This window comes from Sphaerodactylus townsendi, linkage group LG05 (assembly GCF_021028975.2).
Source record: "Sphaerodactylus townsendi isolate TG3544 linkage group LG05, MPM_Stown_v2.3, whole genome shotgun sequence".
Classification (NCBI taxonomy): domain Eukaryota; kingdom Metazoa; phylum Chordata; class Lepidosauria; order Squamata; family Sphaerodactylidae; genus Sphaerodactylus; species Sphaerodactylus townsendi.
Window position 1 is genome coordinate 109,024,761 of NC_059429.1, and position 13,738 is coordinate 109,038,498.

The window sequence follows — 13,738 nt, forward strand, 5'->3', positions numbered from 1 at the left end:
GCCGTGTTCTAGCAGCATTCTCTCCTGACGTTTCACCTGCATCTGTGGCTGGCATCTTCAGAGGATCCTCTGAAGATGCCAGCCACAGATGCAGGCGAAACGTCAGGAGAGAGTGCTGCTAGAACACGGCCATACAGCCCGGAAACCACACAGCACCTAAACATAACCATAGATCATGCTTAAATAAGCCATCAGAATATATTAGATATGTGCAGTACAGTTACGTCAGCAGTAGCATATAGTGAAATATCTGAAAGTCTTACTTGAACACAGGTAGATGACAAAGTGAAATTTGTCAAAAATTTGAGATTCCCAGAAACGTGATAAGACAGCCCAGTAATTTCAGTACCAGTAAAGCCTATCTAGGACTATAGTTCTGCAAATGAAGTGTAAATATATTCCTACTCCAGTAGGAGACCACTCCTCTTGTCTATTTTAATCTGGATTCCTCCTCCTGAAGAGTAGGAGTCTGAACATTCAAAGACGGGGTTCCATGTTTTATTTTTTACAATCTGGGCCAGCTTTGTTCTCAATGGAAGTTGTAAGATTAGAGAATCTGCCTGGATTATTCTGAAAAAGTTCATGCCAAACAAAGTAATGCAAAATAGTTTTCTCTGAAATGAACAGAGGGACATAGCTTTAACCTAGCTCTTTAAAAAAATATGATTTCAACTGGCAACTATTCCAAGGAATTCCTTGGCCTTCCAGTAAATCCTATAGTTCAGGGGTCAGGAACCTGTGGCTCTCAAGCCGCTTGCGGCTCTTTTGTTCTTGTTCTATGGCCCCTTGGGACTCTAACCGCTATCCGCTCAATGCGAGGGGGGCAGGGAGAGAGGCGGCCACGCATCCCCAGCGTGGCCAACGCTGAGCCCCACAACTGGCTCCTGGGTGGCGTGGAGAGCAGCGCCCGGCTGTGCAGAAGGAAGGGAGGGGGAAAAGGGCACTGCTCCTTCAGCACGGCCACGCCGAGGGGGCGGGCAGAAAAAGAGAGGCTCCTGGCGGGTCTGCTCCGGAGCTCCGGCTGAGGGGAAGCAAGGCAGTGAAGGTAGGAGTGGGCAGGCTGGCCAGTGGAGACGCCTCAACCTAGCCTGGTCCTTCACGTGGCAAAGTGCTGCTGCCGCCGCTGCCACTTCTGGGGCGCCTCCCCTCCTCCACCACCAGCCCACCCCTCAGCTACCCAGCAGCGCTCCAGATCGAGAAGGGGAGCGGGCCAGAGCAGGGAGGAGAAGCCAGCCGAACAGACAACCCCCAGCACCTGTGCGCACGCGCCTGGAGGGAAGGGAAAGAGGCCGGCTGGCACCCGCCATCCCCTCCGCAGGTCCCCCTTCCTCCCCCGTGGAAGCCCCACTGGCCGCAGCAGGAGGCGCAGGTGGCCCCTGTCCCTGCTCAGCCCTTCCCACCGACCTCCCAGCAAGGACGGAAAAGTGCGCCTTGGGATCACTTGCAGGGCTCCAAGCAGACGGGGGTTGGGGAGAGAGAAAGGAGGTGCCGCATCTGAGAGACAGCCCGAGGCAATGCTTGCAGCCCTACTGATGCCTCGGGAAGAAGTGCAGAGCTAGCTGGGGGGGGGGGGCTTTCGGCCAAGCTCCGCGGCATCGGCACTTGGTGGGCTCCACGGGGCTCTTGGGCGCGCTCCAAAGCCCTACGCGCAGCAAGCTACACTGCCATTCCCCCACCTGCAGCGGCACCACTCATCATCCAAAGAGACAGCCTGACAGCCCAAGCCATGCCTCTCCCCTCACAAGGGGCCTTGCCATTGATGCATCCTTGGAGCCCAGTCGCTTGTCCCCACCCACTCTCTTGCGGCTCCAAGTGTTTTATTTTCCGTGGAAAACAGGTCCAAATGGCTCTTTGGGTCTTAAAGGTTGCTGACCCCTGCTATAGTTGTTTCAGTAATAACTCATAGTACCTAAACCAGTGATGGCGAACCTTTTTGAGACGGAGTGCCCAAATTGCAACCTAAAACCCATTTGTTTATTGCCAAGTGCCAGCAATGTAACCTGAATACTGAGGTTTTAGTTTAGGAAAAAACAGTTGGCTCCAAGGCATGCGTTACTCGGGAGTAAGCTTGGTGGTAGTTGGTGGCTTTGCTTTGAAGCAACCGTGCCACTCTTCCAACGGGTGAATCACAACCCTAGGAGGGTTTACTCAGAAGCAAGCCCCATTGCCAGCAACTGAACTTACTCCCAGGTAAACGATCGTCCTTTAGTTCTTTGCATGAAAATCAGTGGGGTTTAACAGCGCTTAACAGGGTTATCTGCACTGCCTCCCCAAAATTAGGTCTTAGGTTTAATGCTAATAATCAAGCCCAGCAGTCCAGGCCAGCCTAGATTTGTGGGGGGGGGGGGGGCTCTGTTTGTGCGTGCCAACAGAGAGGGCTCTGAGTGCCACCTCTGGCACCCGTGCCATAGGTTCGCCACCACTGATCTAAACCTACTGAGAACCACCAAGATCTAACTGCCTCTCATGCCCTCCAGACTCTCTCAGTCAACTCTGCTTAAATGTGATGTCCAATCAAAATACATGCAAGCAGTTTTATTCTGTAAAGTGCTCAAATTTCAAGATGTACAACATTTTAATTAATCATCTGTCCATATAAATGTTTCAAGGAGTTGTAATAGTGTTCTCCCTAGAAAAAAAATACCCCCCCCCCCCCCCCGGTCACCTAGGCTCTGGTGAATCTACAATAGAACCAATGCAATAGTACAATAGATCCAATGTGTGGCCTATGGAGTGTGCTTGCCAACTTATTGAAAAGTCCCATAGCTACCATTGTGGCCGTGCTTACCTCAGCTGCAGCTGCATGGGATTTGCTAGCCATTGAGACTGTTTTTAACTGTGTTTTTTAATCTTGTTTTACTTTGAAATGTTGTCCTGTTTTGTATGCCAATAAAGGCTTGTTGTTGTTGACTGATAGAAAGACCTTGATCTGTTTGGTCATTGAATCTGCTGGACAAATGTTAATGCTTGAAAAAAAAATTGGCTTAATCGCTGCTGCAAAAAATTGAACAAGCGATCATTTTAAATTAAAAAAAACCCTTGTTGCTTATGGCGTTGGACTATGAAGGGTAATGAGGAGGAAAGAAGACGAATTTACTATGCTAAAATATTCCAGAGCCACAGTGGTGTGAGGGGAAAATCTGTTTAGTGCATCTGCTGTCCTTCTGGAAGTACTTTTTGTTTCTGCTTTCCCCATGTGGTCGTAAAATAAGTGTGTGGTGACAGGTGTGTGCCTTCTAACACTTGCTGGCTTTTTTGGTGGCAAAGTGACACGTGTTCGTTTGATCTCTGGGCAATTGAGCCAAGAAGACATCTTAAAATTGGCTTCCCTAAAACTGGAAGCCATTGCAGGCAAATGAATTCAGGGGTGTCTCTGAAATCAAATTCTAATCTCTGTTAAACCCTGAATCGGGGTTGATTCGTATGGATTGTCTATGAATTCAGCCCCATGCCCTTCACCAGCACAAATGGAGAGGGGAAGAGAAGCCAACAGGAGGAGGCTAATGTTCCTAATGGTTTTGCCTCCAGCGAAAGAAAAGGAGAAGCTGTTGCTTCCGCCCCTACCTCCAGGCTGGTGGTGATAAGGGCCAGTGGCTGGCTTGCTCCAGGAGTAGCTGCTGTTCCCTAGCAGACAAGTGGCCACTCCCAGAGTAGAGCAAGCCTTTGTTGCTTATCAGAAAGATAATTGCTAGAGTGGTTGGCCTAGCCGAGCAGCAATGACCTCAGATTAGGGCAAAGCAGTTCCTTAGTTAGTGTCTAGAAGCCTCTCTGCTTGTGCATCAGTAGTGAGATTCTTGGTGTAATAGACTGTGGGCCTTTCCCGAAAATTCCAGAACAAGTAGCGGAGGACTCAGATGCTTCTGAATTTGCTTTAAGAGTGAGGGGGTCTGTTCAGTTGTAGGGAATTCAGGAAACCACTCAAATGACCTTTCTATCATGGCCTTCATTGCTGTTCAGTGTCAACCCTCATAACCTTGGATGAGTTCTGACATGGCACAAACCATGGTTTAATTAGAGTAGCCATGGCAAGAGTGATCGTCTGAACACAGCTTTAGTGACTCCATCAAACCTGGGGGTTTACCAGGGATCTGGTTTCATGCAGTATCTGGCTTAATCCTAATTTGTTCTCTGCCAGTGCCCTCCTAGGCTACAGAGAGAAGGCAATGAAACCAGCATTTAGCCAGGCAAAACCAGATTTTGAGTGCATTAAATATGATAGGTTCATTTTCTTTGCATTTGAAGAGTCTGATACACGTGTTTATTATCTTGTTCACAACAAGTTGGCATCTCTGCAGACAGGAGTTTCCTTGGTTAATACTACATTAAATGTTGCTTGTCTGACTATTGTAACCCAACAATGGCTTGTTTCTTTCACTTGCAGTTATCAAAGGTTCTGCTAGTCTGTGTAATGTTCCTTTTTAACAGGAGACATGTCCCATTAATCAGGGCAATTTTTCTGTTCCTTTCTGCTGTCTTGCAAAGTTAAAACTCTCAAAACCATTTTCCCCCATCCTCTGTAGGAATTTATTTACGGTGACATTTCATGTGTGTGTTCTCTAAATAGATGTTTGTCACCAAGAGAGTTCTTGATGTCTCCACCTTTTTTAGATGTCAATCTTTATAATTGTGGGGTGCATGTATTTGTGTGTGAATTAGTGGGAAAGATACCTGGGGTGCTGCAGGTGACAAGAATTCATGTTAGTTAACAGCCCTGGAGTTATAAAAAAGCAAGTAACAAGTAAAATCAGAAGAGGTTTTTCTAGTGGGAAAATGTGGCAAATACATATATGCTGAGATTAAAGGGTGGTTGTATACCTCCAGGTCGAAATTATTTTTTAGGAAATATGCCATTGCTAGATAGTCTTTCAGACTATCTTACAGGCTCCTCCCAGGAACCATTTTTTCTTTGTAACGTGTGACAGGATACTGGTTGTTGTGGGTTTGCCTGGCTGTGTGGCTGTGGTCTGGTAGATGCTGTTCCTAACGTTTTGCCTGCATCTGTGTGCCAGTCACAGATGCAGGCAAAACGTTAGAAACAAGATATACCAGATCACGGTCACACAGTCCGGAAAACCCACAAGAACCAATTGAATCCAGCCGTGAAAGCCTTCGAAAATACATTGTTATAGGATAGTGAACCGCTTAATTTTTTTGTGCCATATCTTTGGTGTCTACCTTTCTTCTTTTCGTAGCAACGGTAGTAGTCAAGATCCAATAGAATGTGCACGTGTCTTGACAGATAGGCTGGGAATAAGGAAGAAGAAGTACATTTTCCTTCAGCAGAGATAGTAGCAGATGGTACGTAGCCATTCTTAAGTCAGCATCTGTTTGCTTCATGACAGGCAACACAGGCAAACATGGCAACTAGATGGAAGATTTTGTAAATTAACATTTTCAGCACCACCAGCACTGAGAAGAAATTGCCATCATTTCAGCAGTTTTTCTTTTCCCCAAAAAAATGAATTCCATGCATTCAAGCAAGCACTATAGGTTGATCAGAACTGATAGCTGAAAAATAACTAAATATCAAACTAAATAATGTATAATACTGAGAGTAACTCAGCATGGTGCCAGCATGGTGTAGTGGTTAAGGGCAGGTGGATTCTAATCTGGAGAACCGGGTTTGATTCCCCACTCCTCCACCTGAGTGGCAGAGGCATATCTGGTGAATCAGATGTGTTTCCGCACTCCTACATTCCTGCTGGGTGACCTTGGGCTAGTTATAGTTCTTTGGCGCACTTTCACCCCCACCTACCTCAGAAGGTGTCTGTTGTGGGGAGAGGAAGGGAAAGGAGCTTGTAAGCCACCTTGAGTCTCCTTACAGGAGAGAAAGGTGGGGTAGAAATCCAAACTCTTCTCTTCTTCTTCTACATGCTTGCTGTCTCGAGGACAGTATTTCTCTGACTGGGCCTAGGGTCCCCTGAAAGTCTGTAGCAGTACTCCACAGAGTTTTCAATGACTGCGGGTGTACATCATATCAGTTCAACACAAAAATCTAACCCTTATCAATGTTCTAGGCATGGAAGCAAGGACTTTCCTCCTTGAGGGAAGGGGATAAAACTGACTTCCCCTACTTTGAAGGATTAGGTTGAGGGAACTCTACCTAGCCCCAAAATGTGCTAATTAAATTTGCTAAATTTGCATTGGATTCAGAATGCCAGAGATGAAGGTCTATGAGATATCTGCAGTTCTCCTGGAGGCGATCTCGGGCATCTTGGCTGGGTGATTTCCAACCCATACTCAGGGAGGCAGGACTAAACGATGTCACTTCCTGTGAAGGTCTGGACTCCATCTTAGGTCCCCAGTATTGTTTCTGCCTAAGCAGGGAGAGCAGTGCTTGTGTAGGGCTCCAAGCACCTTGTTTGTTTTTGGTCTTTCTTCAGTCTTTATCTTCAAGATTTTTTGTTTGTCTGACTTGTTTTGTTTGGTGTGCGTGTTCCTTTCTCTCTCTCCGTGTGGTAAGCCTCCCTTCCTGATTCCCGCCTAAACGAGGTCGCCATAAAATGGCCGCCAACGCTTTTATGCATGTTCCTTTTCACCCCCGCCCGAAACCTTTGGCAGGTCAGCAGCAGAGCGCACCCAGGCAGCGACCCGCAGGGGTCTCAAACAGCCCGTTAACACTGGGACCTCTAGTGAGATTTCTCTCCCTCCTTCTTCGGTCGCCTTGAAGGCGGCGGCAGTGGGTTGAAGGGAAGCTCTGAAAAAGGTTGAATTGAGATGGAGTTCCTGGGTTGGTACAGCGTGAGAATGGCTGCTCTGCATATCTTTTAATCCAATGCAACAGAATGGCCTCCTGCTGCTTGCCGAATACAATTATTGCTTTTTCTTGACTTTTATATGCCATAATAGTAGCAGTTAACTTATGCCAGATCACAATGTTCCATTATTTAAAGTGCACATTGCTTGTGTGTTTCTTAGATTTCTGTTTTGTTTTTGCCACAGACGTTTTTATTGTTAGTGGACTCTCAACCTTGTTTTATTTTCTTAAATAATTTAACATTACATGTGGCATTCTTACAAGTGCGCCTCCTGTTTCAAAGGGAGGAACAACATAAAAAGAAATACTTGTAGCTGATGGTGGTTGAATTTTGTTTCATGTTAGGATAATATGTTTGCTTTCTATCTTATAATAAGTGAATTTGTTTTCCTTTTTTGAGATGGATTTTGATCAATGCATCTCATTTAAAAAGTCGTGGTAATTAAGATACAAGAGACTTGGAGGCCTGCGACTGAGCCAAAGCTAATTGCAGTCATAAGCGTGTGCCACAGTGGGAGGTTTGGGGAGACTCAGTAAGCAGTTCAGAAATTGGTCTGAGTTTCAAGCATTAGAATCTTGTAAAATTTTCATCAAGCTATAAAATCTTCATCCGACCTTTTTAACGTTAGCAAAATATGGATAGTGCTGGAAGCCTCTTTCATTTGAGACAATGAATATCTGGAAAGTCCCAGTAAGCCTCATAAGCCAACTGCAACATGTGATGTCTGTTACTGTCACCCAGTAAACAATTTTGGAAAGAATGAAAAGTCAATCTTCTAAATAGATAAATAGAACATAATAATTAATATAATTGTAAAAGCTGTATCTGCTTCAAGCACAAATGTTTTCAATAAATAATAATGTTAAATAAATAAATACAAAATTCAATTTAAAAAAGCTCTGCTGCTAAAAACCTTAGCTGACAAAGTGGTTTTGCAGATTTGCTCAACTTGTACATCTGAGGGACTCTTGATGCCTGCTTTTTCTATCCTGGCCTTCTGTAATGGATATTTGGGAAACCTGAGAGAAGAATAAGAGAATTTTCAGCCTTTCATCTGAAAATTCTCACCTACCCATCGTGTACACCTGTCTCAAACCCTGCTTACCGTATGAACTTCAGTCATCCTTTCAAAATGTTTCACAGCTCACCTGTATGGTCCCTTTCCTACCTTCCGTGAGATATAAAGGCTCATATCGCTGTTCCTAATCCTTTCTGATGAAGAGTGTTGACTCTCAAAAGCTTATATCCCCAAAACCTTGTTGGTCTCTAAGGTGCTACTGGACTCGAATCTAGCTGTACAGCTATATCTTGTAGGGCAACCAATAGAATTGAAAGAAGCTCTCCTCTTCCTCTGCCCCCACCCTGAAAAGGATGTTGTCGATCTGGTTGGAATCCAGCTCACCATTGGTGAAGATGGATGTACTGGTGTGAACTTTGTTGTATGACTTAAGTGACTGATAGGACAATCTTAAACTGTGTTGCAACCTTGTAAGTCTATTGACTTCAGTGGATTTAGAGGGATGTATGTCTCTTTAGGGTTGCCCCAAGAGTTTTATTTCTTGTTCATATTAGCCGTCCTGTTTGGGATGCCCCTAATAAAGAAATCCTAAACAGAGTTGCAACCTAAGTCCACTGAAATCAGTGTGCTTAGCAGGGTATAACTCTGTTTATCAACAAGTGTACAAGAACATTGGCTGGTTGTCCATTTGCAGCAATTTTTTTCCTTTCAATCTGTTACTCCTGCTTCAGAACAGTGAAGGTTAACGGAGAATACAAACAGATGAAGTTCATGGTTTGGATCTCTCCATTTCCAACTGAAGCTGCCTAGCCCCACCCTCAAGCTTCTTCCAACTTGCTGGAGGGGTGTCTCTGCTCGCAATGGTCTTCTGTTCAGAATTCATAGGATCCAACAAAGTGTGTCTTCAGGGCAAGTTTTGAGTAGCTAAAGTAGAGCACAGCTTTTATTTTATTGTAGTACGATGTGTGTCCTTCTTTTGTACTTGTGTCATATTTGTACTTGTGTACCACCCCAGGAGTGTGCTGGCCACAGGTTCACATATATACCCCATAATTTTTTTTGGGGGGGGGGAGGGGGGTTCTAAATATCTAAGGGCTTATATCCAAATTATGTTATGAATTCTTATCAGGCTCCCAGAGTTGCTGTGGGCACAGCTTTATATCTATTTACATATAGTTTCTCATTCGACTTCACCGTTTTGCCTCTTTCAGCAGAGGAGATAAAGAATCAGCGTGATGTTGGCATTTAAGCACTGGGGTGTGTGTGGGTGTGTGTGTGTGTGTGTGTGTGTGTGTGTGTGTGTGTGTGTGTGTGTGTGTGTGTTTGGTTTTTTGTTTTTGTTTTTTTGGTTTTTTTTTTAGCGGAATGAAAATGGAGATCAGAGTACAGTGACCTGCCGAGTCAGTGAGGAGAAAAGGCGTCAGGATGAAGTTAGGAAACCTAAGGCATCCAGTGTCTGAGTTCTGCTCTCTTTATCATGTGCCTCAATATAATATAATCTCCTGATATGAACAAGATGCTGACATTGAATCTTTCATCTCCGGAAGGTCAATGAATACTCTCCTAAGCACGTGCACGTACACACACACCCTGGATTAGTGAGCTGTCATGATACAATGGTAATTTTCACCAACTTTAAGAAATGTTTCTTCTCCTTTCCCTCACAAATGACATGGGCCATTCATGAGAGAGAGAGAAGCAAGGCTTGTCCAAAGTCATCTGCGCTGTGAAGATTATTAAGTACTAGAAACACTGAAGGCGGGAAAATGTAAAAAGAATTAAATTAGATGTGGAGGGGCTTGCAAATCGTTGGCTTTGCTAATGACTGACTTGAGTAAAGTCACATCCCTTTTGTGTGCCTCCCTTTTTAATAAGGTATTTAATATGTGCCCAAGTCATAATGGTGGTACAGTTTTTCATACTGGGGAAAAAAATAAAAGAAACTCCATGTATTTATAAGACAGTTTGCTAACAGTTCCAACTAAGGGCTGATTATCCGAAGCAAACATAGTAACAAAAAGCCCTCAGGAACCCTGTGATCTAGGAATTCAGGTCTTGCCTGTGTCATGGAGCACCTTTTAGCCAGCTCCAGGTAATTTGTCTGCTGTAGTATTTTGAGAACCCTGATTTTGCTACAGTTACCCATGGTGTAGGAGCCCCATGAGGCAGAGTACTCCAGTCTCCAGTAAGCTGCAGTACTCCAGTCAAAATTCTACTCATTATCTAAGTTTGATCCCAACGGATGTTGGTTTGAGTTAGCCGGCTCAAGGTTGACTTAGCCTTCAAATTCTTCTGAGGTTAGTAAAATGAGTACCCAGCTTACTGGGGGCAAATTTACTGGCATATGTAAGGAATGGCAGGCATGACTGGTGCCCTGGGTGCCACGTGAAGGAAGCGCCATCTGTGCTGCAGTCCCATTGCATTCATTCATTGCATTCATTCAAATATTCTGCAGCCCACCTGGAGCACTCTAGAGCCTCTAAGTGCATGAGCAAAGATGAGTTTGGATTTATCCCTCCCTTTCTCTTCTGTAAGGAGTCTCAAAGTGGCTTACAAGATCCTTTCCCTTCCACTCCCCACAACAGACAGCTTGTGAGGTAGGTGGGGCTGAGATAATTCTGAAAGAATTGTGACTAACTCAAGGTCACCCAGCTGGCTTCGTTTGTAGGAGTGGGGAAACAAATTCAGTTCACCAGATTAGAGTCCACCCCTCATGTGAGGGGGGGATTCAAACTTGATTCTCCAGATAAGATTCCACCACTCTTAACTACTACACCACACTGGCTCTCAAAAGAACCAGAGCACTTTGAGAGCCATTCAGGAGCCACATGGCCCCTCCCTGAAGGAGCCCTGCTAGTCAGAGGCATCCCTACTTGTCAATCTTCAGTTCTTTTTTTCACCCTCTGAACCAGTCAAAGTTTGCAGATGATGTGGAACCATTGGTACCTCTCTTGTAGCAGTCCACTAGAGGAGAGGAGAGGCAAGTAGTGGGAGAGCTTTTTTGGCACTTCACCCCTGCAGGCATGTACCTAGGGTGAGCCAAAATGGCAGCACTTGGTGGGAAGGGCAGAGGTAGAGCCCAGAAGATATGATGGTAAAGTGACCCATGGACCCAGGAAAAGAGCTCCCCACTGGACTCTTGCACCGTTTGCAAGATGAGGAGAGGTCTCCACTGGCCAGAGCAGGGGTGGGCAGCTTTTCCCTATCTGCCAACTGGAGCTGTACCAGCTGCCCTAGGCTTGGTTTTGCCCTAGCAATGTACAGCAGCGGCAGTGGGACTCACCAAACTTCTCCCCACAGAAGCTGCTTAGGATTGCTACAGGCACTGGGAGTGTGAGAGGAAAGCGGGGTGGGGAGCGGGTGTCTCTCATGCCACCGAGCCTGCCTTGCTTTACACTGCTTTAGACTCTTGGGGAGAGGGATGAACTGACACTTACGTGCAGGGACGCAATTTCAGTGCTTTCCATAGGTGCTATTTTCCATAGATATGTCCCGGGGTAAAGGGTAGATGACTGAGGAAGACAATGGCCAACCTCCTTGTTGACATAGTCTGCTTAGTAGACATCATGATGTGATATCACTCCGTGGGTCAGTAATTACCCAGTGCTTGCGTAGGTGACTGGCTACCTTTACCTTACCCACATGCAGCCTTTAAAGAACCTTCTGAAGCTTCAGTTTTTACAAAACACAGCAGCAAGATTACTTGTTCTTGTATGTTATGGAGACCCCATCTTACCAGCTTTAAAAGATATACACTGTCTGCCAGTTCACTACTTGGCCAAGTGCAGATTACTTGGAAGAACTCTCTTCACCCACATGAGCCTGTTGATCTGTTAAGATGCACCTTAAAATGGCCTGCCCAGTGTGCCTTTACGCCCAGTTAAAAATGATTAGAATGTGATGCCTTGTTTATAGCAAGCTGTGTGCCTGGTGGAAAGATTATATGATCTTTAGGCACACCATGGAAAAGAATTCTTGTTTTCCAGGGTTCTTGTTTTTGTTGTGAGCTTCTCTTTGGTTTGATTCTGTGATCCTCTGAGACAGGTTCTTATAGGTGCCCCAACTACAGATTTGTGCTCCTGTCTCTGGTTTCTTTTGCTCAACCAAGTGACTGTTTCTCCTGTGGATTTGTACATGCATTACCTTTTTACCTGTTATTTATCTGTTAATTAGAAGCTTTCTGTGGACTATGCTGATGAGCTTGAGGTTAAAATGTTGGAAATACATCAAATAACATTATTTCTACAGTGTGTGCCAAGTAATGCACATTTATCATTGAAATACATCCAGGAGAAATCTTAGTAGCTTGTATATTTTTATTGGCGAGACTGATTGGTCACTGGGTCCGCTCCCCCCCCCCCAAAAAAAAAATCAGCAATGATTTGCTTTTATTTTATTTCCATATTAATACAATCACTGCCATGGATTTTCTAGGCCTCGGAGCTTCGTTCCAGTTGGCCACTGATACCAACCGTATATCAGCCATCGCTTCTCTCAATTGCCTGTTGTCTCTTGCAGTGAGCACAAAGATTCCTCGGAGAAAAAACACAAAGAGAAGGAGAAAACCAAACACAAAGATGGGAGTTCAGAAAAACACGACAAACACAAAGACAAACATAAAGAAAGAGACAAGGAGAAACGAAAGGAAGAAAAGGTACAGGAGGGCGATTGGGGTATGACTGCTTTGGACTGTACTTTGCTGTACCCAAAGACCCAAGAGCAGCTTTAGGTGATGAAGTTTTAAGCTGCTGCCTGCTATTCGGCTCTATAATGTCTGAGTCCAATAGAAATGTCTTGGTTCAAGCCTGAAGATAAGAACTCGCAGTATCAGGCAATTGTTGATGATGCAGTGCTACATCCGTCTGGATGAATGTCATAAATGTGTGTTGTGTAATGTCACAGTCCACTTCATAGAAGCAAAAGATGGAAGACTCAATAAGTAGGCTAGTATCCCATGCTAGGTGTAGCCTTCTAGGCTCCTCGGTGCTGTGCCCCTTGCACCAACCTTTGTACAGACATGCACCTTCTTTGCCAGCCTGACAGAACATGAGCAGACGATAATTTAAGGTTTTGCATGGCCTTTGTTGGTTCTTGTCTGGGCGAAATGCATAATTGATAATGATAATGAAATGTATAATCACACAGGTTTGTTGTTAATGACATGATGCCTTGAATACAAGGGATTGGCCTGGTACAGTTGATAAGGTAGCCAGAGGGGCACTTGCTTCTGGTTCAGCGTTGTTTATCACGTGACTTTAGATGCACAAGGAAGATCTGCCAGTTCTTTTTATGGCATGCTGACCAACTATCATTTCTGTCTTTCAGAGCAAGTCATCTTCTGGTGAAATAAAAATAAAAAAGGAAAAGGAAAATGGATTTTCCAGGTATGTAGATGCGAGATATGTGTGAAAATTGATCAGTTTGGTTATAAGGCATGACTTGTGCTGCAAGAAGTTGAATGTTCCCTTGTTTGGAATTCTGAACCTTGCAGAGACCTCTCCCCCGTCAAAGAAGGCTGGCATGTGCACTAGCTAGAAAAGATAAAGAAAGCCATTATATTACAGTAGATTGTGGGGCTTAGACCATGGAGACCCATGTTCAAATCATGACTCAGTTGTGAAGCCTACTGGGTAACTTTAGGGCAGTTGTTCTGCGGATTGGGAGGAGACCAACTGTTTCCTCATCTCGTGACATAGGGCTCTGTCACTCTTTGAGTCTGTCACTCTTTGAGTTATGATAATAAATGACTGGAGAATGGAAGATCTAAAATCAGTTCTCCTGCAAGTGTCAAGCACTAAGTATAAAGGTGAGGTGGCTTGAATGATTGTTGTGTGATCATTGTTCCACTATGAAGAAAGATGTGTGAAGGATACTTTTTGATTAATACAATTGGCTTGGAGAAGAGTGAAGGGAAGAGTCTGAGTAACTGTGTTTCTGGGTCTGATGTATTAATAGACTGCCT

At 44.8% G+C, this 13,738-nt stretch overlaps 1 protein-coding gene across 1 annotated transcript in view; it reads left to right on the forward strand.

Moving 5' to 3' along the window:
• Positions 1–13,738, forward strand: part of TOP1 (DNA topoisomerase I) — a 91,965-nt gene that overhangs the window by 46,992 nt on the left and 31,235 nt on the right. Inside the window, exons 4-5 of the mRNA XM_048496442.1 lie at positions 12,295–12,430; positions 13,102–13,160. Coding sequence (XP_048352399.1) covers positions 12,295–12,430; positions 13,102–13,160 — 195 coding nt within the window. The remainder of the gene's footprint in view (positions 1–12,294; positions 12,431–13,101; positions 13,161–13,738) is intronic.